The sequence below is a fragment of the Abramis brama genome (genome assembly GCF_963993115.1).
Source record: "Abramis brama genome assembly, chromosome: 20".
Classification (NCBI taxonomy): Eukaryota; Metazoa; Chordata; class Actinopteri; order Cypriniformes; family Leuciscidae; genus Abramis; species Abramis brama.
The window spans coordinates 33,675,214-33,701,118 of NC_139982.1; the positions used below are offsets into that span (position 1 = coordinate 33,675,214).

General features: G+C 35.8%; 2 protein-coding genes and 1 long non-coding RNA gene across 3 annotated transcripts in view; 1 reads left to right on the plus strand and 2 right to left on the minus strand.

Annotated features, from left to right (window-relative positions):
• Window positions 1-2,551: 2,551 nt before the first annotated feature.
• LOC311071065 lies at window positions 2,552-4,425 on the minus strand. Its single transcript, XR_014603744.1, has 3 exons — window positions 4,366-4,425; window positions 3,695-3,822; window positions 2,552-2,989 (listed from the first exon to the last, which is right to left on the minus strand). It is a non-coding gene; the product is annotated as an uncharacterized lncRNA (long non-coding RNA).
• Window positions 4,426-5,472: 1,047 nt separating this feature from the next.
• On the minus strand, window positions 5,473-7,164 carry LOC311070400 (uncharacterized protein; the record flags this gene model as incomplete). Its single annotated transcript, XM_084094226.1, has 6 exons — window positions 5,473-5,541; window positions 5,737-5,960; window positions 6,363-6,468; window positions 6,592-6,633; window positions 6,772-6,926; window positions 7,038-7,164. The coding sequence occupies 6 exons, from the start codon at window positions 7,162-7,164 to the stop codon at window positions 5,473-5,475; spliced, it is 723 nt and encodes a 240-aa protein (XP_083950352.1).
• A 2,101-nt stretch (window positions 7,165-9,265) lies between these two features.
• Window positions 9,266-25,905, plus strand: part of LOC311071303 (uncharacterized protein) — a 32,346-nt gene continuing 15,706 nt past the window's right edge. The window contains exon 1 of the mRNA XM_084095654.1: window positions 9,266-10,092. Coding sequence (XP_083951780.1) covers window positions 9,419-10,092 — 674 coding nt within the window. The 5' untranslated portion in view covers window positions 9,266-9,418. The remainder of the gene's footprint in view (window positions 10,093-25,905) is intronic.

Consider the following 25,905-nt stretch of genomic DNA (forward strand, 5'->3'; position numbering starts at 1 on the left):
TGAACTGCTGTGAGATGATGATAGATGGCCCTCATGAAGATGACAGAATAACCCAGAAGAAACTAGGGTAACGCTTTAGATTACAGACCGGAAAGTACTGCGTAATTAAATTGAAAGTACAGTGTAACTTTCGGTAATTACAGTGTACCTATAAAGTACGTACGTGTAAGTATAGGGGAATAATATATAAAGTTTTGGGAATAAAGGGGTAATAACCAGGAAAATAACAAATTATTTAGGCAAATTATTTAGACTGTAAGTATTCCATGTAGTTACAGGGTAAGTATGACATTGCGGGCTGTAAATGAAAGTGGTGCTTCTTACCCTCTTGTTTCATGTAGTTACAGGGTAAGTACAATAAAAACACATACACACACACAATCTGATATCACTCGGAAAACTTTATTTGAAAAACAACTTATTTCAAAACAGATTTACAACATATTACACTTCTTATTCTTTCTTTCTTTTTTTTTTTTAAATCAACTTTTCATTTCAAATACTAAAGTCCTGACCGAAAAAAGCATGTTTTGTCCTTTTTTGTTTCTCTTGCATGGCTTCCTCCTCCTCTTGGTCCTCCTCTTCTTTTTCTATTCTGTATTATGCATTAAAAGAACATACAGTACACCCAGAAATGTTCTCATAATTTACTCATCTTTTCGCTACCGACCAACTGTCACCAGCGAGTGCATGAGAGTCGGCTTGTCGGCTTGAATGGCTTCGCGTTTGGTCAAGCTTTAAGCGTTCATTGCATCCTCGCGGGAGATTGATGTGAAACTCGCGCGAGAACTGGTGTCTCTGTTCTTCTGCATGGTTTGTTTTTCATTAGTATTATCTGTTATTGTTTGTATTTTGTTGTGAACAATAATTAAAACATTAAAAAATTATAATAATTCGACATTCGTTTTTTTCGGTGCGCTTACATCAAGCTTTAAATTTTCAAGCGTAAACTTACTCAACGTACCCTCTCATGAACGCGCAGGTGACAGTTGGTCGGAAGCGATAGTCTACAGATTAAAAGTTTTAAATATTTGGTATATTTTCTTACAAATGCTTATCATTTCACTTCAGAAGACATTGATTCATCCATTGGGGTCATATGGATTACTGTAGTTATTGTTGTGCCGTTGTCAACTTTTAGGAACACATGAGCTTGCATTATATGCATTTACAGAGATTATTTATTTTTCTAAAAACTTTTGTTTGTGTTAATCTGAAGAAGGAAATTTGTATACATCTCGGATGACATGAGGGTAAAAGATGAGTAAATGGTGAGGACATTTCTGTAGCCTATATTTTCTTTTAACACATAATACAGAATAGAAAGTCCACAGTAGTCGATTGTCGAGTTCACGCGCGTGATCATAGGTAACTAAACCTATGCGCGTGAACTCGACAATCGACTACTGTGGACTTCGACCGAAAACAGGATGTAAACACAGGTATTTGCGCTGGCTTTAATAACATCATTTTTATTCATATCTTTCACATCTACTGCAGTCAGATCCACCCGTGTTCACTCTGAAGGAATCACTCACATTGGCTGTGCACTTGCCAAATTTTGTCGTTGTTCTCTGTATTGACAGCACTCCAAATTTACAAAAACATGAGCTCAATGTTAAAATTGACCGGAGTTCTCCTTTAAGATTCATCAGTGGAAAAAAAAAAAAAGAAAAAGAAGAAGAGGAACAAGAGGAGGAAACCAAGCAAGAGAAACAAAGTGCTGTAAATCTGTTTTGAAATAAGTTGTTTTTCAAATAAAGTTTTCCGAGTGATATCAGATTGTGTGTGTATGTGTTTTTATTGTACTTACCCTGTAACTACATGAAACAAGAGGGTAAGAAGCCCCACTTTAATTTACAGCCCGCAATGTCATACACAGTAAATTTGTCAGAGTAAAATTTACTCAAATTGAAGAAAATTTTACTCTATGCCAGATAACATTTGGTCCCTCTCTGAAAAGAGTAAAAGTTACTCTTTTGATAGAGCAATTTTTCCAGAGTTAATTATACTCAATTTAGTGATAATATTTTACTCTTTCCTACTATATTTAACTCTATTTAGTGTTTTTTTTAAATCAACTCTCATGCTATTTTACTCACTTCAGAGCTACAAGAAATTGACTCTGCTACTTTTTAACTCTGTTCAGGGGAACTTCAAATTTACTCGGCAACATTTTATTTCCCCTCCAGAGTTGTTTATCATCAATTATGAGTAAACTATAAAGAATAACTAACTGAATAAAGAATAACCATTCATGTTTTACCCTCAAAAAGTCTAGAAAATATAAATGAAAAACTTGCTTTTCAGTCTGAAATAAAATCAACAACTGTATACTCATGTCTCAAAATCTTTATTTTTCCAAGCACCTGTTTAAACAATTTTACACTTACAATTAATTCATTTGTGATCCTAAAAATAAAATAATGAAAACAATACTAAAATAATAATAAAGAAATCTAGCACCTGTTTCATTCAATTGTGATCATACAATAAATAAATAAATAAATAAATGAAAACAATAATACTAAAATAATAGAAAATTGTGATAGTAATAATGTAAGAGAAGAGATGAAGAATTACATGAAACAATATGGTACAATAAACAAATCAGAATCCAAACCATAAGACATAAGAATATCAAACAACTTGTGGTGCAAAATATCCCTTATCTCCAAAACAGAAGGTGCTTCTGTGGCATGTGCAACTTTGTAAGCATGGATATGTTCAGCTAAACAAATGTTGATGTTGGATGTTGGATCAAATGTTTGCCAAATGTAAGCGGTTTGACACTGGTGTTTTTTTGCTAATGTTTTTGTTATGTTGTTATGCAACAGGCCAGTGAATTAGAGGCCTTACAGGGTAGAGCATGTTGGTCAATCACAATAAAACAAGACTGGACCCTACTTCTCTTTGGCCCAACAACAAGTAGATATGGCTGGAGACTCTCTCCAATGGTATCCAAGTGCCCTTGGATACTGGTACCGGTCTGTGAAAGAATGAAAACACATTAGTGCCAATGTGACTTAAAAGTTAAACTCAATATACACCATGAATAAAATATACAGTGATGTCTTCCATCAAAGTTTCTTTATTACATACTTCCAACAGATTGTTACTAAGCAGGGCTCCAGACTAACTTTTCCACTGGTTGCACTGGTGCTACCAACTTTCTCAGTTGGTCGCACCAGCACATGATTTGGTCGCACCCATTTTTTTTTTTTTGCTACAACATGGGATTAATCAATGCATGCTGATGAATAGTTTTCTCAATCTTTTCATTTTTATATGACTTAATTCCTAAATTTCCTTAATTTCTAATGGACTATATGCATGGTTACTTCCTGGTTTTCGATAAGCCAGCTCAGGCATTTCCGGTGAACATTCTGTACTCACTGTACATCCACACCAAACCATCAATGGTTGACTTTGTAATGTTGTATTTCTATTTTAATGCCGTTATCACACTTAAACACAGTTTGAAAAATGGATTCAGGATGTACTCGTTCATTATATAAATTTGGTTGCAGTCTAGAACCCTGCTAAGTATGTACTAAGTAGAAAAGAATTGAACAAGTACAACAATTTGGAGGACCAAATAAGAACCTGTCTGAGAAATAAGCAAGTTCAAGGTCACCCAGTAACACAACAATATGAACTAGTGTCATTTGATCTGCTTCATCAGTAGCTTCACCTTGATGAATTTGACAAGACAATCACATGCTTTTCTCGCTCAGATCTTTCCCGGTCTTTTGTGGCCTTGACTTGAGGGTGGCAAAAGGTGAACCAGCATCAGAATGGAAGACATGTTGCTGTCCCAACCTGGAGACAAGGAAAACAAAATAAACACATTGGTTTTAAGTTTTTAGGTAGAAGGGGTTGAACATACCCTCCTACTCAGTTGAACTAGTTTAACTTAGACTTAACTTCACTTAGATGATGTGCCGGTATAAATACATTAACCACTCTAGTACCTTAGTTTATACTGCACACAGAATCAGTATTAACAGCACATTCGTGGCCAAGTCTTGATGACTACAGATGTGTGGATGAATTAAGGTGAAACCTCTACAGATATTGAAATGAGTTAAACTTTATCTACTACATATCAGCCATACTTTTGTTATTCAGAGACCCAAATTCTGTAAATCTGCAACACCTGTACTAGGCCTTTGAGAAAAGATCAGGGTAGAAATGTTAGAGAAACAGGTGATTTTCATTCTGACAGTTTACCCATTGCAAGTCTGTGTTGCATATGAATCAAGCATGTCTAATGGGTAAAGTTGAGACCACACTTTAAACTCTATAGATCTGAATAAAGCTAGGCTTGTCAAAAACACATAACTTATAGCACAATATAGTTACCTTCTTCAACTTCAGTGGCTTCAGCATTTTGGATGAGGTCTTGGAGCTCACTAGTCTGTGCAATAACCTTTGGTTTTATGTTGGTAGACCACTTCTCCAACAACTTTGCAGAGGTCGCATCACCAAATAGAAGTCCAAAATCTTGATCAATCTGTACAAAATGCCAAAGATAATTAAAGTCCCACTCCGATCATATTTCGAGCTATTTTTAAACATTCTCAGTGGTCTTTAAATTATGATTATGCCGTTTTTAGCCAAAATCACAAAACCTGTGCCGTTTTCTGGGACTTCGCTTCAGCAGAGTGGCAGTAGCTCATTAGCAATTCGCCTCTGCGTTGTGGGCGGAGCCGTTGGCACGGAGACGACCCTCCCCCTCCTCTCCTCTGTACGTTCACACCGCCGCCGGCGCCGACTTGAGCTTCCGAGAAAACGGAGGAGAAGCTGATCATCTCCGTTGCTGGGTTTCCTATCATTATCGGATTAATTGCAGTTTAACCATCACAGAGTGAAAGTTTATCATTTGCATGTGTTTTTAAGTCCTGCCAGTTTAACAGGGCGCGCTTGACAGGGCATATAAGAACGAGGAGAGAGAGAGAGAGCGCGAGCGAGAGCCCCGGCCGCGCGCGCGCACCCACTATTAATAATAATAAATAATAATGTGACCAAAACGGTTATACAAATGCTGTCATTATAAAAGGTTTCTAGTGTCAATGTATTGCTTGTTTATTCTGTTTACTTATCATGGTGTGGCACTTCTCTTCTCCCATGATCGAACATAGAATGCTGCTACGTCAGAGCGGCCAAAGCGTCAACAAGCTTCCTCGTACTTTTTGACAAGCGTCCTTGACAGGGCGGCCAGAGCTTATTTGCCGCTCAAGTCGGCGGCGGTGTGAACTGTACCGCCATATTAGACATTCTCTGACTGTACGTAGTTAGTATTGCAACCAGCTACCGCACATAGGTGTTGATCCGCCATCGTCTTCTCTACTCCTCGGAACCTGAGCGGGCGGGGGCGGAGGGGAGTATGAGCTTGTGGCCCCACCCAGTGGAGTTACTACGTCACAACTCCAGTCTTTTCTAGCTGGCATTTTAGCGCCTGCTACTGATTCACAGCCATTTGAATGCAGAAATACTCAGAAATACAACTTTGAGCTTATTTTTCTCAAGATATGTCCTCTAACATCAGAAAAATGCTACAAGAACATGTTAACACCTAGAAAAACATGATTTTCATCGGAGTGGGTCTTTAAAGTAGGAACCACAGTAGAAACTCACTTTTTTACCTAATGAGTCTGGGTTACTGCAGAACAACAATAGCACTTAATTTCATATGTGTATGTTTTCATGTTTAAAGATTTGAAGTCCACATACCAAGCCTGGTATATCCAAGAATCGCGGGAAAATAGAAAGAATATCAGATGACTCTTTAGGGTCGTGCAGCATCTTCTGCCGATAGCCCAGTGTTAACCTCATCTTTTCCTTTACCACTGCCTCGTCAGCTGTATGCTTCATCAGGGCAATTGCTTCCTGACACTGACGTTCATCTTTCAACCAGCTGTCTTCTTTGAAGGGATCCCTGTGAGTAGTTGGCCCACCTGAAAGTGTTTAAGACAATACGAAAACCAAATATTTAGTTCCTTTTCTTTCAAAAGCATGCACAACACATTTATACCAAAACTAAATACATGACAGGAAAAAACATAGAAAACATGCATGTACAGTATCCCAGAGTGACTTTTAAATTTGCCCAACATGGATGATTGTGCAAAACATATTTGCATTTGAAAAGAACAGCAATTATATTTTGAAGAGATACTATGTAACACTTGACCTCATTTACATTATGACTTAATGACAGACCAATCTGGAACAAAAGAATACTTTTTAAAAATGATAAAAATAAGCAAGTTTTATGTTCAATAAAAAAAATAAAAAAACGTTTATCAAGCCTTCCAGCCAAGCTAATAAGAGCAGTGACTAAGCATCAAATCTCGCACCTGTTTGTGGTTGGCGTTTCATTCGTCCCTCGGATGCTTCCTTCTGCAGAGACTTTATTCTCCATGCCAGATATCCACTTCCATCTTCTGCATTGTAATAATGCTCCTATGACCAGAACAATACACAGACCTAGTAGTTATACATTACACAGCTAAGAAAATAAATACCATATGAATTATAAAGTAGATAATCTTTACTCTTTAACTCATAAACATAATCGTTTATGACCTTCTCGCCTCCAGGGCTGCTCTTTAGGATATCTTCAATCATCTGGAGGGGGGAATTATGTTATATTGAGCAGAGATGAGAAATTATTAACAAATGACAAGTGTATATAGTTCCAAATATCTTTACTATTTAAGTAATTCTATATAGATGTCTTTCAGAGGCAAGATTGGTGATCCTTACTTGGCCAAGACGACGTTCCTCAGCTCGATTTTTTTCAGGAGGACTTCTAATCAACATTGCTGTGTCATCAGACTCTGACGTGCCCTCGGTATCTCCTAAATATGAGCTTAAGCTTAAAGAATCTGCAATATAAACCATATCAATGGTCTGAAGATCTGTTCATACTACTTTTGATTGCATGCTATAAAAGCTATTGAGAATTAGTCGAATAGACATATTAGCCTATGCAAATATGGTGAATATTGCTGAGAATAAACAAAACTTACCTTGCTCAACGCTTGCTGTGCCTGGGACGAAAATTTCTAGGACACCAATGTCTGGTTGTGTCAGCAGATATTCAAATGCTTCCTCATCAACCTCTGTCTTTGAGTCATCAAAGACTTTTACATCCATTGTAGGAAGATCAAATTTCTTGTCAACTAAAGGAAGACAAATCATTGGGAAATTGACAAAGGCCAGCAATGCCAAAGGAACTAAAATATTATTCGTTATTTTTATAAGATAAAATCATACACTTATTATATTACTATTAAAAAATATTTTCAGAGGGAAAAGTATTAATGATATTAACAATGTTAAAGTTTGTTATATCTCACCACATTCCAAAAACGTCTGAAATGTAAAAGGTGTTGGAGAAAAAATATATTTCTTGCTATATTTGAACTTCACTCTGACAACGTTGTTGGTTTGCATTCTGGAGGGACCAAAGAGACAAAGTTAAACAAGGCGTTAACACTCACAGTCAGATGAAAAAAGGAAAAGAAGAAAAAAAAACATTTGGTAACACTTTAGAGTACTAGGCTTATTTTATAGGCCCATTTTCTTTCTTTTTTTTACAGGGCGAGTAAAAATTTGAATTACTGGCCCGACTGGATTTTCCAGCTAAAAAATCCTTAGCGTTGAGCCCTAGATTATGTATAAATATACGGTAATAAACAGCATGATAACTCTCTAATATTGGCTGAAGTCATTGTTAGCTGTTGAGGTTTTTGTAAGATTTTGCATAGTAATGACTCAAGTGTTACTACATCTTTCTAAAGAAGGAATTACTATTCCAAATCTTCCAAAAATCTAAAAAGCCTACAGTGACTTTAGCCATTATTACTTGGGAATTTAAAAGCTAATAATAACAGTTTAATAGTTCTGTTAAGGCACTGTGCTCAATGCTCATCCACATCAAAATGGCCTCCATCGATCCTAACGTTAACTTAACTCATTACAGAGTCAAGTACATGTGGTGCACAACTCGAGCCGCTCGTCACAATAACGTATAGTGGACAAACATTTGATATGAAGCTAACTTCACTGGTGTCAATTAACGTTCATGTAATCTATATGTTAGCTAACGTTATTTTCTTTGGTTAACAGTTACAAAAATAAGATCATTTATAATTTAAGATAAGATACTGTAACTTTCAAGATTTATCCTAACATCTTGAGGCCAAATGTGATCCTTAAACTCTAAGGTTTATGCTATGTGTTCCTGCACAACATCATCTAACAAGTGATTATGTTAGTGATTTTCCCTCGTTAAGTAGCTAAACTTGTCGAGCACTAACGTTCGCGTTAAACTTCACAAGTTCACATTAGAAAGCGTCGCGATCTCTGTAATGTTAAAAAAATGCGGCAAAATGGTCTGAGCTCAAAACAGAGGCGATTATTATGAAAAGGAGTTCTAAAACTTTGAAATTCTACTTACTTTTACATCCAGCAGAAGCACAACTTCTTCTTCCAAATCCACATGCGGCGATCACCGTGACCAACGTAATGGCGGATAAACGAAACTTTCGGAGGAGAAGATTTTGGGGAGGAGTCACAGTTACTCTTCAATTTTGCTCCCACTCTATGGACACATTTTACTCTGTTCACTCAAAATAGATCAAAAACAACTATTTTTGAGGAAAAAAAAAATTACTCTGGAAAAATTACTCTGCCAGTTTTCCTGTGTACTTACCCTGTAACTACATGGAATACTTACAGTCTAAATAATTTGCCTAAATAATTTGTTATTTTCCTGGTTGTTACCCCTTTATTCCCAAAACTTTACATATTATTCCCATATACTTACACGTACGTACTTTATAGGTACACTGTAATTACCGAAAGTTACATTGTACTTTCATTTTAATTACGCAGTACTTTCCGGTCTGTAATCTAAAGCGTTACCGTGGAAAAAAAGATGGGAATAGTAAATAAAATGATATTGGATATATAAGAATGAATGAAATGTTAAATGTTTTGTTAACAGTCGCGGTGTGCGTAACTAGGCAACCACGTTCAAGTTCACGTTGCATGACGTCATCGAAGTATGTCCCAGAACGTGCATACTTTTTTGCTACACACTCAAAAGTATGTACTTTTTCATCACAAAAAAAGTACATACTTTTAGGTCGTAGTATAAGTAGGCGAATTGGGACTCAGCATAAGTGTGTCTTTAACACGTAACAGTAACAGCAGAAACAGAGGTTAAGTTTGACTCTCTCGACACGGGGCCAAGATGGCGTCTTGCTGAGTAGATCTGTTATTTGCACCTGTTCTGGTTAAGAAGGATTTTTTTTGGTCAACGGGTCGTTATTTTGCCCCTATGGCGGATGATTTTACTCGCTAAAAACTGTAAAACAAAAGCTGGAACCCGCCTTTGAGTTTAATGGGCAAAAAACGAGTTAATAGGAACCTGCGTGCCTCGTGGAACTTGGACAGTCTGATGTCTTGTGAATCTCTTGAACAAAACATGGATGTCTCCGTGCCTGAATCGGGAGAAGCCTCCCTAAGATCACAAGATAAGTTTGAAAAGGATTTTGACGGATGTGCTACACCTAGCAAAAGTCCTCCTGGAAAAAAGAAAAAAGCTGATAGTGTTGTATCGCTTACCGAGATATTCGACGCCATTCAGTCCCTGAACTCCAAGCAAGACGCGGTTTTTCAAAAGACAACTCACATCGAGAGCTCCATTAAGATCACAACTGCGGCTGTGAACTCTTTATCTGACACCGTCAATCGACTCCTTTCAGATGTTGCCACTCACGGCGAACGGATCGGTAAGGCCGAAGCTTCGATACAACATATGCAACAGGAGAATGTGTCTCTCATGTCTAGAGTGGATGAGCTAGAAAGGTACAGCCGCAGATGGTGTTTGAAATTGCTTGGAGTGAAAGAACGTGAGGAAGAAAATGTCCGAACGATCACCATCAATCATCTTGCCAGGGTGGTCCCGCGAATTAAAGATAAGCTGGAGGACGCTGTGGATGTGGTCCATCGTGTAGGCAAACAACGGCCGGATGGCTCACCGCGACACATCATCATTCGATTTGCCACACGGAGGTACCGCACTTAGGTAAAGTTGGTTTTATATTCGCATATTCGCACATTCGCGGACTTCCGCGTTCAATAACTCGTGAACTAAACGTTGTTGCTACACAAAACACCTATCACATATAACTACAGATTAAACACCAGAAGCTACAACATAATTTTCCTCAAAACGATCTTTCCTTCGCACTGGACAAAATACATTGATCTCTATGCGCAGGCTGCTAAGAAGGGACCATCTGCAAAGTGCAAACCCGAAGGAAAGCTCGTTTTGAGGAAGATTTAAATATTAAAACAATGATTTGTGTAGTAACAATATTCAGCTCACGAGATATTGAACGCGGAACTCCGCGAATATGCGAATATAAAATCAACTTTACCCAAGTTAGGCACTTGATCATGTAGGTAGGACCTTCAGGACCACATACGTGGACAGCACCATGAACATAGTCAAGTAAAAAAATAAATAAATAAAGTTGCCAACCAGGGTAGAAATTGTTTCAGGTTTGATATTTGCTGCATGTTGCTTTAGTGTACTTGTTGACTTGTAGACTGCTTTTGTGTAGGCTACTGTACACAGTACGCAAATGTTTTATGTAAAAGTTACAGTAATTCACCAAAGGGATTTTTTTCATGTTCCAAAGGTTGTAGTATGGTCCTACTGACCAGACTGACTTACTACATGTGAAATTTTGACAATACCTCCCTTACTGTACGTTCAGTATACAAATATTAATTAAAAAAAATTACAGCAATTCACCTAAAGTATTTTTTCCTGTTCCAAAGGCTGTAGTGCTTTCCTAGTGACCACACTGACTTACTACAGGTGGAATTTTGACAATACCTCCCTTACTGTACGTACAATAATCAAATATGTTTAAGAAAAAATTACAGTAATTCCCTTAAAGTATTTTTTCATGTTCCAAAGGCTGTAGTGCTTTCCTAGTGACCACACTGACTTACTACAGGTGGAATTTTGACAATACCTCCCTTACTGTACGTTCAATAAACAAATAAGTTTAAGAAAAAATTACAGTAATTCACCTAAAGTATTTTTCCCTGTTCCAAAGGAAGTAGGCTAGTGCTTTCCTAGTGACCACAATGACTTACTACAGGTGGAATTTTGACAATACCTCATTTACTGTACGTACAATAAACAAATAAGTTTAAGAAAAAATTACAGTAATTCACCTAAAGTATTTTTCCGTGTTCCAAAGGCTGTGGTGCTTTCCTAGTGACCACACTGACTTACTACAGGTGGAATTTTGACAATACCTCTCTTACTGTACGTACAATAAACAAATAAGTTTAAGAAAAAATTACAGTAATTCACCTATAGTATTTTTTCATGTTCCAAAGGCTGTAGTGCTTTCCTAGTGATCAGACTGACTTACTACAGGTGGAATTTTGACAATACCTCCTTTATAAACAAATAAGTTTAAGAATAAATTACAGTAATTCCCCTAAAGTATTTTTTCCTGTTCCAAAGGCTGTAGTGCTTTCCTAGTGACCACACTGACTTACTACAGGTGGAATTTTGACAATACCTCCCTTACTGTACGTTCAGTATACAAATATTAATTTAAAAAAATTACAGTAATTCACCTATAATATTTTTTATATATTCCAAAGGTTGTAGTACTTTCATAGTGATCAGACTGACTTACTACATGTTAAATACTGCCAATACCTACCTTACTGTAAGTATAGTACAAACATATTATTATTAAAAAGTTATTGTAATTTCTCCTTTTTTCATGTTCCAATGGTTATAGTATGTTCCCAGTGATCACTCTACTCAATTAACTTTGATAAATGTATTAGGTAAAAGTATGTATTAGAACTGCTGTTCCTTGTACAACACAATTCTTTCATTGATTAAAAAAAGCAGATATTTTAGGTTAATCATATTTTCAACGTTATAAATAAGCAACACCCTTATTGTAATTATTCAAGTTAAGTTTTTGTTATGAAGTCCTGAAGAAGTGGATTCTGGAACACACTGCTGCTTCAATGTATATCTAATGAGTGATTATAATCAAGGTATTAATCAATAGTTTTTCTTCTAAATATCAAATGAGTTGAATGACTTCTCTAGGCTTATGAGATTTTACTTTGTTATAGAAATTATCAGTGTGATTATTGAAAATGTTATTTCATGCATTCTTTAAATGTCTGTATTTGATATCTGAGGTGTAACGTAAGGGTCTGGCCCATGCCAGGAATGCAGTAACAGTGCTTGCTCATTTAGCCTGGCTTCCAGAGATGAAATATGGACTTCTTTAACAGGTGTCACTACATCCATCTGCTTTTCTAGGCTACCCTGATAGCAATGGTCTCAGGAGTCATTGAAACCTATAGTTGAGAGACCATTTCTTAGTTAAATTCTTTACTTTACAGTTAGATTTAAAGTATCCTCTCCTTGAGAGAAATAACATGTTATATTAATGTTTTGAGAAGACTCTCCTCCTCACCAAATCCAATCTTGAAGAAACTGTGTCTGTGTGTGTTAGTATTCTTGGTTACATGTTAAGGAACAAGTGGAAATATAGCTGCAAGCAGTGATACGGGGCCAAGCCCATGAAGCAGCAGCAAGAGCAAGAATAGTAAAAACAGCAGAAATTGAAGAAAAAAGAGCTGGTTTAGAAGTACAGGTGAAAATGAACTCAAAATGAACAGAAGTTCAGATGAGAATGAACATATGAACAAGACATACATTAATCCAAGAGGAAGAAAGATTAGTGCAACGTTGAATAATAAAGGAATCGACATGACACAACATTACACACATTTTTTTTAAATCATCCCATGCGGGGCTCAAACCCATTATCTCTGGGTCAGATACCTGTCACTCATATCATTGCGCCACTGGGAAGTTGTGTTTTTGGTAAGATGAAGAAGGTCCAATAGTTGAAGTGAGACGCAATTCAAAATGAATAATTTTTGTATAAATTCGCTGCATGTTGTATTTATCAAGTTCGTTCACATATAGACAACATGTCTGGAACAGAAGCTACTTTTCCACCACTTAAGGCCACAATACCTCTTGCGGTCTGGGAATGTGCCACACAGGATTCAAACCCACAACCGGAATGGTTCAGGGTTTGCGGCATGTGGTTTAGCAGCTTGCGCCACTCAGATGACGCTGGCTTACCAAGCTGCCGAGGAGAGGCTTAAGTGTAAGAATGAGCACACAAAGGCATGTTAACCAGATTAGTTAAGTTAGCAAGATAAGTTAGCTTAATGCTAATGTAGTTTATGGTTAGCCTGATAGCTGAAGAGCCACATTAGAAAGAATGGCATCAGGTTAGCATGCTAACCAATTAGCATGCTAAGCTAACTACCATAAGACAACAAATACAGGTCAAATTTGGAGAAAAGTATATCAGGAACGGTAGCAAAAATAAAAAATCTGTTCAGTCACTTCTGTGTGGCTCGGTCCAAAGATCATCTGAGCCAATTTTTGTAAAAATTGAACAAAATTTGAATGAGGAGTAGCACAAAAAATTGAACACTATACTTTTCAAAATGGCCACTACTGTAATGGGCAGAGTCTTAATGTAAGATATTGATTGTGATCACCATGAGTGGAATCAGGTGTACTAAGTTTAATTTTACATCTATTTACATTCACATCTACACTCACCTAAAGGATTATTAGGAACACCATACTAATACTGTGTTTGACCCCCTTTCGCCTTTAGAACTGCCTTAATTCTACGTGGCATTGATTCAACAAGGTGCTGAAAGCATTCTTTAGAAATGTTGGCCCATATTGATAGGATAGCATCTTGCAGTTGATGGAGATTTGTGGGATGCACATCCAGGGCACGAAGCTCCCGTTCCACCACATCCCAAAGATGCTCTATTGGGTTGAGATCTGGTGACTGTGGGGGCCATTTTAGTACAGTGAACTCAAGAAACCAATTTGAAATGATTCGAGCTTTGTGAAATGGTGCATTATCCTGCTGGAAGTAGTCATCAGAGGATGGGTACATGGTGGTCATAAAGGGATGGACATGATCAGAAACAATGCTCAGGTAGGCCGTGGCATTTAAACGATGCCCAGTTGACACTAAGGGGCCTAAAGTGTGCAAAGAAAACATCCCCCACACCATTACACCACCACCACCAGCCTGCACAGTGGTAACAAGGCATGATGGATCCATGTTCTCATTCTGTTTACGCCAAATTCTGACTCTACCATCTGAATGTCTCAACAGAAATCGAGACTCATCAGACCAGGCAACATTTTTCCAGTCTTCAACTGTCCAATTTTGGTGAGCTCGTGCAAATTGTAGCCTCTTTTTCCTATTTGTAGTGGAGATGAGTGGTACCCGGTGGGGTCTTCTGCTGTTGTAGCCCATCCGCCTCAAGGTTGTGCGTGTTGTGGCTTCACAAATGCTTTGCTGCATACCTCGGTTGTAACGAGTGGTTATTTCAGTCAAAGTTGCTCTTCTATCAGCTTGAATCAGTCGGCCCATTCTCCTCTGACCTCTAGCATCAACAAGGCATTTTCGCCCACAGGACTGCCGCATACTGGATGTTTTTCCCTTTTCACACCATTCTTTGTAAACCCTAGAAATGGTTGTGTGTGAAAATCCCAGTAACTGAGCAGATTGTGAAATACTCAGACCGGCCCGTCTGGCACCAACAACCATGCCACGCTCAAAATTGCTTAAATCACCTTTCTTTCCCATTCTGACATTCAGTGTGGAGTTCAGGAGATTGTCTTGACCAGGACCACACCCCTAAATGCATTGAAGCAACTGCCATGTGATTGGTTGATTAGATAATTGCATTAATGAGAAATTGAACAGATGTTCCTACACTGTAAAATTTTTTCGTAATTTTAACTGTAAAAAACTGTAAAAAAAGCAACGGAAAAAAATGTTAATTCCTTAACGGTATGTACCCTTACTATATACAGTGAAAAACTGTAATAGCTCTCACGGGACATTCCATGTAATTTTACATTAATATACTGTTAAATGTACGGATTTTGGAAGTACACTGTAAAAAAAAAACTTACCGTTGCATTTACCGTACCTTACCGTAAAAAATACGGTAGCAAATGTTTACTAATTTTACAAAGTTTTACATCATCAAACTAAAAATTACGGTGAAAAACTGCCAGCTGGTTGCCAGTACTTTACGGCATTGAACTAAAGTTTACGGTAAAAAACTGGCAGCTGGTTGAAAGCGATTTACCGTAAAAAAGATGGTAGTAATATTTTAGGTTTTATGGCATTGAACATTGAACTGAACTTTTATATAAAAAATAAAAACATGCCAGCTGTGGTTTCCTGTAATCTAATTATTGTGAATTACCAGAGGTTTAGACGTTGATGTTCTATTGAAAATAATAAAGTTTTAAGTTACCATCATGGAGATGAGTGTTTGCTTTAGTTGGGCTCTTGACCCTTGACTTTTTAACTTTAGATTGTCTCTGCCTGCTGTAACTCTGTGTTTATAAGACATGTTGATTATGGCTAGGAAATCAGAGAGAAAATGAATCATGTGATGGCGGTTGTGTATCAGTGATGGCAATCACCATGTTTGATTCTCTGGTCTCTTATCTGTAATTATATGTGTTATTAATTTTACATTATTGATTGTAGTAGCCCTATGATTCTACAGCATGTGATCCATCATTGCTGTGATAATCAGAATTTTTTTTTAAACATTGTGTACAATAACAGTTTGAACTGCTGTATCTTTCAGACACACACACAGACATCAAGAATCAGCATATGAATCTCAACAATGGTGATGATAAAAGTGCAGCGCACTTGATGGAGCCTCCAATCAAAACTCATCAGTATCTCCCAGCATGCATTGCAGCAGGAATACATTATGCTGAATTGCCTTAGTATTTTCTTTTATTATTATATCTGCTTTTATTTTTGATGTTGTTTTTGTTGCAGCTTTTTAGTAGCTTGTTTTGTGATGTTCAGAGTTTTATCTGATTATTGTGTTGATTGTCACCGTTGTTGAGATTCATATGCTGATTCTTGATGTCTGTGTTGGTTTAAATTGAGCAGTAGTTTAAAACTTTTTTCTACACCATGTATTTTTAAAGTTCTTCAGATTATCTGTTGCTCACTTACAGAGATATTATACTCAATAATATGAAATATTTATTTGTAATATTATAATTAATATTACCACTTCGCTCATAAAGTGAGAAATAAGACTCTTTATGAGATCAGTGATTCAGGCCACAATATGACGATTATCTCATCATTAACCTGCCATCATTACCTGGTCACATTTTCTCTCTGATTTTCATGCCATAACGTTTGTGTTATATAACCACACAGTTAAGGCAGTCAGAGTAAATCTAAAGTTAAAAAGTCAAGGGTCAAGAGCCCAACTAAAGCAAACACTCATCTCCATGATGGTAACTTCAAACTTTATTATTTTCAATAAAACATCAACATCTAAACCTCTGGTAATTCTCAATAATTAGATTACAGGAAACCACAGCTGGCAGGTTTTTATTTTTTATATAAAAGTTCAGTTCAATGTTCAATGCCATAAAACCTAAAATATTACTACCGTATTTTTTACGGTAAAGCACTTGCAAGCTGCTAGTTTTTTACCGTAAACTTTAGTTCAGTGCCGTAAAAGCAAAAAAAAATTCTACCGTATTTTTTACGGTAAAGTACTGGCAACCACAGCTGCCAGTTTTTTTCCGTAATATTTAGATCACTGCTGTAAAACCTAAAATATTACTACCATATTTTTTACGGTAAATCGCTTTCAACCAGCTGCCAGTTTTTTACCGTAAACTTTAGTTCAATGCCGTAAAACATAAATATTTATACCGTATTTTTTATGGAAAAGTACTGGCAACCAGCTGACAGTTTTTTCACCGTAATTTTTAGTTCGATGATGTAAAATTTTGTAAAATTAGTAAACATTTGCTACCATATTTTTTACGGTAAATGCAACGGTAAGTTTTTTTTTTTACAGTGTACTTCCAAAATCCGTACATTTAAAGGTATATTAATGTAAAATTACATGAAATGTCCTGTGAGAGCTATTACAGTTTTTCACTCTATATAGAAAGGGTACATACCGTTAAGGAATTAACTTTTTTTTTTCGTTGCTTTTTTACAGTTTTTTACTGTTAAAATTACGAACATTTTTTACAGTGTAGCTTGTCTGGTGATAGTCCAATGCAGCATACATTGGGTACCATCTTTGGCACTGTTCACATTGGTAAACATGACAAGGATTAATTATGTAACAAACCACTAACAGTTATAGTTATGTGTGTTAACCAATTACATAATGCAATGAATAAATATTAAATAACATGTTCAATTGCTTAAATATTTTTGTTTACCCAAAGTAGTCCTGACTGAAAACATTTGAAAAAATTGTATTCAAACACACACATTTGTTTTACTTAAACTTTTACGTCACTTCACTAAAAGAAAATATAGTAAAGTAAAAAGTACTTGACAAAACAATCAGTTAAAGGGTTTATGATAATATAAGAACAACTTAAACCAACACTGTAAAATGTAATATGTTGACTCTACTTAGAAAAGGTGAGGAAACCAATTGCCTTAAAATTTCCAAGTAAAGTAGTGTATTAATGTTGTTAATCTAGTATACTCAAGCACTCTTGAATCAAAATCATTAGTTGTGTTAACTTCTCATTAGAGTTCACGTTACTAGGAAAATATCAGGAAACCAATTGCTCTAAAAAAAGCAAGTAAAGTGAAATAGGAATAGTATGTGGTACTGACAAATGCTTAGTTAGTAAAGTTCACTTACACAAGAGTTCTAGTAACTAAAAAATAACTGTAGAGAGTACTTGATAATTTACTTTAAATGAAATGTATTTGTCACCATGGTTGTGTTTTGCATGCTGAATGATGAAGTCTGTGTGAGTCAAGCATGATCAATTACAAGATTTTCACAAATATAGAGGGATTATATAAACCCAATTAACTGTTTCAGAAAGTGTTTAGGCATAAACAGTAGCAACAAAATTATAAAAGATCACTAATTGACACGAGTTACATTATACACCATTCATATTTTCTCTCTCACACACACACACACATACACACACACACACACACACACACACACACACACACACACACACACATATATATATATATGTGTGTGTGTGTGTGTGTGTGTGTGTGTGTAGTATTACTTCTCTTTCTTTGACACTAAACAACTGATTTATTGTTGCATCACTGCATCTATAGAAAGAGAATCATAATAAAGAAAATATAGTTCCAAGTGCCCAACCAAAGGGATCACTAATCGCCATAATGGTGACTAAAAATATTTTAAGAAAATCTAAATCAATTTATGAAGTCAACTTATGTTACGTTCTTACAAATTTTTCAGTTGTATTGACAATTCAACATTCAAGATTACTTTGGGAAATGAGTGAATGCAAACAAAGACAAATAACTGCAGAAGTGGAGGAAATTAGTGAAAAGTCCATTAAGAATTTCTCTGCCTCAAAAACTACACTCAAACCAATCAATTAATCTTAACTTGGGTTTTCTGAGTAAATAAAACATAGTATGTGAATAGTACAGATTACTAGATTTTTACAATTAAGTTAAGACATTAAGTAAAGTTAACTAAAAAGTTTTAGTAAGAACCACTGTTGGATTTTACAGTGAAGAGAGGATCAACAACAGCAAAATTTTGAAGAGGTGATATTGAAATATTACTCTAACCACGAGGAATTAATTACAACTTTTATGTATAATCCCAGTGGAAAAATTAGAAAGATAATAGAAACAATAAAGATAATAAAACAGTGCACTGTACAGTATCTTGAATGCCTCCATGATCTTGCTGTTCATTATCTGTCAGATTTGCTGCACCAATGCGTACAGGTTCAGTCACTACTGTTAATAATAATGTAGCCCCTATTAATGTACTACAACCTTAAACAAACAAAACCCCTTTTAGTGAATTACAGTTATTATATATATTATTATGTAAAACAGTATTATTAGATATTGTCAAAATTTCACCTGTAGTAAGTCTGTGTGGTCACTAGGAAAGCACTACAATCTTTGGAATATATAAAAAAAACACTATAGGTGAATTACAGTTTATTACATAAACATATGTAATAAACACATGTAATAATGTTTATTACATAAAAATATTTGATAATTGTACATTAAAGGAGGTATTGTCAAAATTTCACCTGTAGTAAGTCAGTGTGGTCACTAGGAAAACACTACACCCTTTGGAACGCGGAAAAATAGTTATGGTCAATTACAGTAAATTTTCCATAAACCTATTTGATAATAGTATATACAGTAAGAGAGTTATTGTCAAAATTTCACCTGTAGTACTTCAGTCAGGTCACTAGGAAAGTACTACACCCTTTGAAACATGAAAAGAATACTTTAGGGGAATTACAGTAATTTTTTCATAAACATAATTGACAATAGTACGTACAGTATGCGAGTTATTGTGGAAATTTCACCTGTAGTGAGTCAGTCAGGTCACTAGGAAAGTACTACACCCTTTGGAACATGAAAAGAATACTTTAGGGGAATTACAGTAATTTTTTCATAAGCATAATTGACAATAGTACGTACAGTAAGGTAGATATTGTCAAAATTTCACCTAGAGTAAGTCACACTGGTCATTAGGAAAGCACTACGCCCTTTGGAACATGAAAAAATACTTTAGGGGAATTACAGTAATTTTTTCATAAGCATAATTGACAATAGTACGTACAGTAAGGTAGATATTGTCAAAATTTCACCTAGAGTAAGTCACACTGGTCATTAGGAAAGCACTACGCCCTTTGGAACATGAAAAAATACTTTAGGTGAATTACAGTAATTTTTTCATAAACATAATTGACAATAGTACGTACAGTAAGGGAGATATTGTCAAAATTTCACCTGTAGTACTTCAGTCAGGTCACTAGGAAAGTACTACACCCTTTGAAACATGAAAAGAATACTTTAGGGGAATTACAGTAATTTTTTCATAAACATAATTGACAATAGTACGCACAGTAAGGGAGATATTGTCAAAATTTCACCTGGAGTACTTCAGTCAGGTCACTAGGAAAGCACTACACCCTTTGGAACACGAAAATAATACTTTAGGGGAATTACAGTAATTTTTTCATAAACATAATTGACAATATTACGTACAGTATGCGAGTTATTGTGGAAATTTCACCTGTAGTAAGTCAGTCAGGTCACTAGGAAAGTACTACACCCTTTGGAACGCGGAAAAATAGTTACAGTCATTTACAGTTAATTTTTCATAAACATATTTGACAATGGCACGTACAGTATGCGAGTTATTGTGGAAATTTCACCTGTAGTACTTCAGTCAGGTCACTAGGAAAGTACTACACCCTTTGAAACATGAAAAGAATACTTTAGGGGAATTACAGTAATTTTTTCATAAACATAATTGACAATAGTACGTACAGTATGCGAGTTATTGTGGAAATTTCACCTGTAGTGAGTCAGTCAGGTCACTAGGAAAGTACTACAGCCTTTGGAACGTGGAAAAATAGTTACAGTCATTTACAGTTAATTTTTCATAAACATATTTGACAATGGCACGTACAGTATGCGAGTTATTGTGGAAATTTCACCTGTAGTAAGTCAGTCAGGTCACTAGGAAAGTACTACACCCTTTGGAACGCAGAAAAATAGTTACAGTCATTTACAGTTAATTTTTCATAAACATATTTGACAATAGTACGTACAGTATGCGAGTTATTGTGGACATTTCACCTGTAGTAAGTCAGTCAGGTCACTAGGAAAGTACTACACCCTTTGGAACGCGGAAAAATAGTTACAGTCATTTACAGTTAATTTTTCATAAACATATTTGACAATGGCACGTACAGTATGCGAGTTATTGTGGAAATTTCACCTGTAGTAAGTCAGTCAGGTCACTAGGAAAGTACTACACCCTTTGGAACGCGGAAAAATAGTTACAGTCATTTACAGTTAATTTTTCATAAACATATTTGACAATGGCACGTACAGTATGCGAGTTATTGTGGAAATTTCACCTGTAGTAAGTCAGTCAGGTCACTAGGAAAGTACTACACCCTTTGGAACGCGGAAAAATAGTTACAGTCATTTACAGTTAATTTTTCATAAACATAATTGACAATAGTACGTACAGTATGCAAGTTATTGTGGAAATTTCACCTGTAGTAAGTCAGTCAGGTCACTAGGAAAGTACTACACCCTTTGGAACGCGGAAAAATAGTTACAGTCATTTACAGTTAATTTTTCATAAACATATTTGACAATGGCACGTACAGTATGCGAGTTATTGTGGAAATTTCACCTGTAGTAAGTCAGTCAGGTCACTAGGAAAGTACTACACCCTTTGGAACGCGGAAAAATAGTTACAGTCATTTACAGTTAATTTTTCATAAACATAATTGACAATAGTACGTACAGTATGCGAGTTATTGTGGAAATTTCACCTGTAGTAAGTCAGTCAGGTCACTAGGAAAGTACTACACCCTTTGGAACGCGGAAAAATAGTTACAGTCATTTACAGTTAATTTTTCATAAACATATTTGACAATGGCACGTACAGTATGCGAGTTATTGTGGAAATTTCACCTGTAGTACTTCAGTCAGGTCACTAGGAAAGTACTACACCCTTTGAAACATGAAAAGAATACTTTAGGGGAATTACAGTAATTTTTTCATAAACATATTTGACAATGGCACGTACAGTATGCGAGTTATTGTGGAAATTTCACCTGTAGTAAGTCAGTCAGGTCACTAGGAAAGTACTACACCCTTTGGAACGCGGAAAAATAGTTACAGTCATTTACAGTTAATTTTTCATTAACATAATTGACAATAGTACGTACAGTATGCGAGTTATTGTGGAAATTTCACCTGTAGTAGGTCAGTCAGGTCACTAGGAAAGTACTACACCCTTTGGAACGCGGAAAAATAGTTACAGTCATTTACAGTTAATTTTTCATAAACATATTTGACAATGGCACGTACAGTATGCGAGTTATGGTGGAAATTTAACCTGGAGCAAGTCAGCCCGATCATTAGGAAAGCACTACACTCTTTGGATAATAAAAAAAATCCCTTTGGTGAATTAATGTAGTTTCATTCTAAAATAGTTGTGTACTGTATGTACAGTCAGGCAGGTATTGGCAAAATCTCACATGTAGTAAGTCAATGTCTTTGCTTTAATGAGGTTGTAATTTGAGGTAGTGTATTTCTTTGTAGGGTGTGCTATGTAACTTAAAAATTATTCAATAACCATTACAGACACTTTGAAGGTATACGATGAAACTGTACTTTGTTTATAATGGTTGCAATGTTTTTTTAAAGCAAATCATTCCTCTATAAATACATCCATGAAGTAAAGAAGTTACTGTTTTCAGCCATTACAGTAATAAATAAATGTAGATAATGTAATATTGTTTGATGGAAGGTGTGCCATAGAACCCCATAGGAGTTTTGCAAGTTTTTTAAATGTTCACCTGTTAGGGGCGCACAGTCAAAGACCCAGAACCAGATATGATGAATGAAGACCAGGAGTCAGCATTATAATAAATTAAAGAAAAGATACTGAAGAGTTTTCAGTTTCATCAGCAGATGTCAGCTTCAAGACTGACTCACACAGGAGTTCGTAGGCTGCCCTGCTTAGTTACAAAGATCACAGCAGATTTACCATTTCCAAGGGCATTGATTACATCATTGCTTACAGGTTAGCTACTTCTGATTGGCTAAGTACACATAAAATCTAAACAATTTTCCACACATATACAGATAAACTGAAGCATTTCTCCATCGATTATGCAGCTGAAACTCGGACCCTGAAGTTAGGCACGTCGTGATCTTCCAGGTCTCAGATTTGGGTTGCTGGGCGCCAGCATGACCCGAACAACACTCTGCCAGTGGTTTCTTAACCTGTAATCAAGAAGACTAACACACACACTGACACACAGCTTTTTCAAGGTTGGATTTGGCCAGGCTCTAACTATAAACAGGAGAGTATTCTCAAAACATCAGGATTATGCGTTCTTTCTCCAAGAAGAACTACACTTTAGTCTAACTAGAAAGTAAGGCTTTAACTGAGAAAAGTTCCCCTAAACGATAGACTTCAATGACCCCTGTGACTCCCAGATGTATGTATTGACACATGTTGAAGGCCTTTCTTAACAAATCTTTCCATATTTCATTTCTGGAAGCCGGGCTAAATGAGCAAGCACTGTTACTGCATTCAAATATCAAATACAGACATTAGAGAATACATGAATAGAATATTTCAGTAATCTTCACTGGTAACTTCTAAAACAAAGTAAAATCTCATAAGTATTAACTCATGTAATATTTAGAAAGAAAACCTTGATTATAATCACTCATTACATATACATTGAAGCAGCAGTTTATTCCAAAATCCACACCCTTCACACCCAAAATAAACATCATGTTTGCTGTCATGCTTTCTGAGTACTTGTCAATAATCTGATGGATTCAGTACCACAGTGATATTTCTGCAGGACTGTAAACATCAATCAATGCACATGAATTGTGTTATTGTGACGTGAGAGTTTAATGTTAAACGAAGATGCTATACAAAAGGAAAACATAAAAGATAGTTTAGCCATTCTTTTTATTCAATACCTGGAGAACACTGTTACACTGTAAAGTCTTTATTGCACTTAAAAACAGAAAAACAGAGGTGCATAAAACAGCGAGACATGGGCTGTAGTATGTTCTGTAGGGTCCAGATAAGACGATCCAACTTGCTTTGGAACAGTCGGCCCATGCTTGCAAAACCTATTGAAATAAATCATATGTCATTATTAAAACCAACACCAACACGGTTCTTGTTCATTTTGATTTCAAATAAATTAATATAAACAGTTGTAAAATGAAGCGATTAACTATGTTCAGGAGATTACACATGATTTTGTACTTTCTACAGTCTGGATTGTTACCAAATTACAGTTCATGTACATGTTCATTCTTTCTTATTTCCTAAACACCTTTTTAAACACCATCATTATAATGCAGTTTTTATTGTTGCTAAAGGACATTCTATAGCATTAGAACTCATAATGTTAGAGATATTTGCTGGTACATCTGTAGTTGGCTAAAATGTAGTTGTCTGTTTGCACGCAATGAAAAAAAATTACAACTTTTTAGACGGTCCCTATCTTGTTCACCACACTACATTGGACATTCAGTGGACATTCGCAAGTAAGTGTGCCATTAAAACAATACTTGCCCATTTTTATCGATTGTGGAAAATGTAGTAGTTGACCATCTTTGTTGTCAACATCATGTAGCTGCTTAGAATTTGCAAAAAGTAGCTTTATTGCACATACTATTGAAAAAGTGTTTAAACGCGGAAGTCCGAATGAGCGAATATAAGACCAACTTTACCTAAGTGGACCGTTTACCAAGTTGGATCGTCTTATCTGGACCCTACAGAACATACTACAGCCCATGTCTCGCTGTTTTATGCACCTCTGTTTTTCTGTTTTTAAGTGCAATAAAGACTTTACAGTGTAACAGTGTTCTCCAGGTATTGAATAAAAAGAATGGCTAAACTATCTTTTATGTTTTCCTTTTGTATAGCATCTTCGTTTAACATTAAACTCTCACGTCACAATAACACAATTCATGTGCATTGATTGATGTTTACAGTCCTGCAGAAATATCACTGTGGTACTGAATCCATCAGATTATTGACAAGTACTCAGAAAGCATGACAGCAAACATGATGTTTATTTTGGGTGTGAAGGGTGTGGATTTTGGAATAAACTGCTGCTTCAATGTATATGTAATGAGTGATTATAATCAAGGTTTTCTTTCTAAATATTACATGAGTTAATACTTATGAGATTTTACTAGTGTTGTTTTTGGCGGCCTGTTTTAATTTTAGTTTTAGTCTAGTCTTTGTGTCAGGCTGTCATTTTAGTTTTTATTAGTTTTAGTCACATTCATACTCTTTTTAGTCTAGTCAAGTTTTAGTCGACGAAAACTGATGACATTTTAGTCTAGTTTTAGTCAACGAAAACTGATGACATTTTAGTCTAGTTTTAGTCGACGAAAACTGATGACATTTTAGTCTAGTTTTAGTCAATGAAAATTGTATTTTAGTCTCTTTTTAGTAATGCGATTCTATTTAACCCAGTCAATATATAATTTCAAACAAGGCTATCTTATTATAGGCTATTTAGTAGGCCTATATTTAGGGCTGTGACGGTGGCAGGTTTTTTTTACCACCGCGGTATTATTATTAAAAAATAATATTAAATTTTAATATTCGGGGGGTTATTAAAAAAAAAAAAAAAACTCGTTTTATATTTCCACACAAAGACGCGATGCACTCTGCGCTTTGAGCGGGATGTGGGACACGAGCAGGAAAACACGAAGATATCGATCTCTTTATGATATCTTCGTGTTTTCTACTTGATGTAAATTGGTTTGAAGAGCGAATTTTATCCTCCACAAGGGCAAGATATTTAGGCTGTGTTTGAGATTGCGCTGCCAGAGAAAGTGAAACTAAAAATCACCCACACGTGTCAAACGCGCTTTACAACTAAACTCGCGCCCAATGTCTAATATAACAAGCACAAACTGTGTTAAAAAGAATTTGACATGCAAGTACAAATGTAGGCTATCTGTCCTACAGAGTTTTTCTACTTTACCACAGTAAAGAATACGAATATAATAGGCTTAATTAAAAGTGAACCAAGAAACGTTTATAATAGGCTACCTTTAGAAAATGGGTGAGACGTGACGTGAGTGAAGATTTGGGAAAAGAAACAAGAGATTC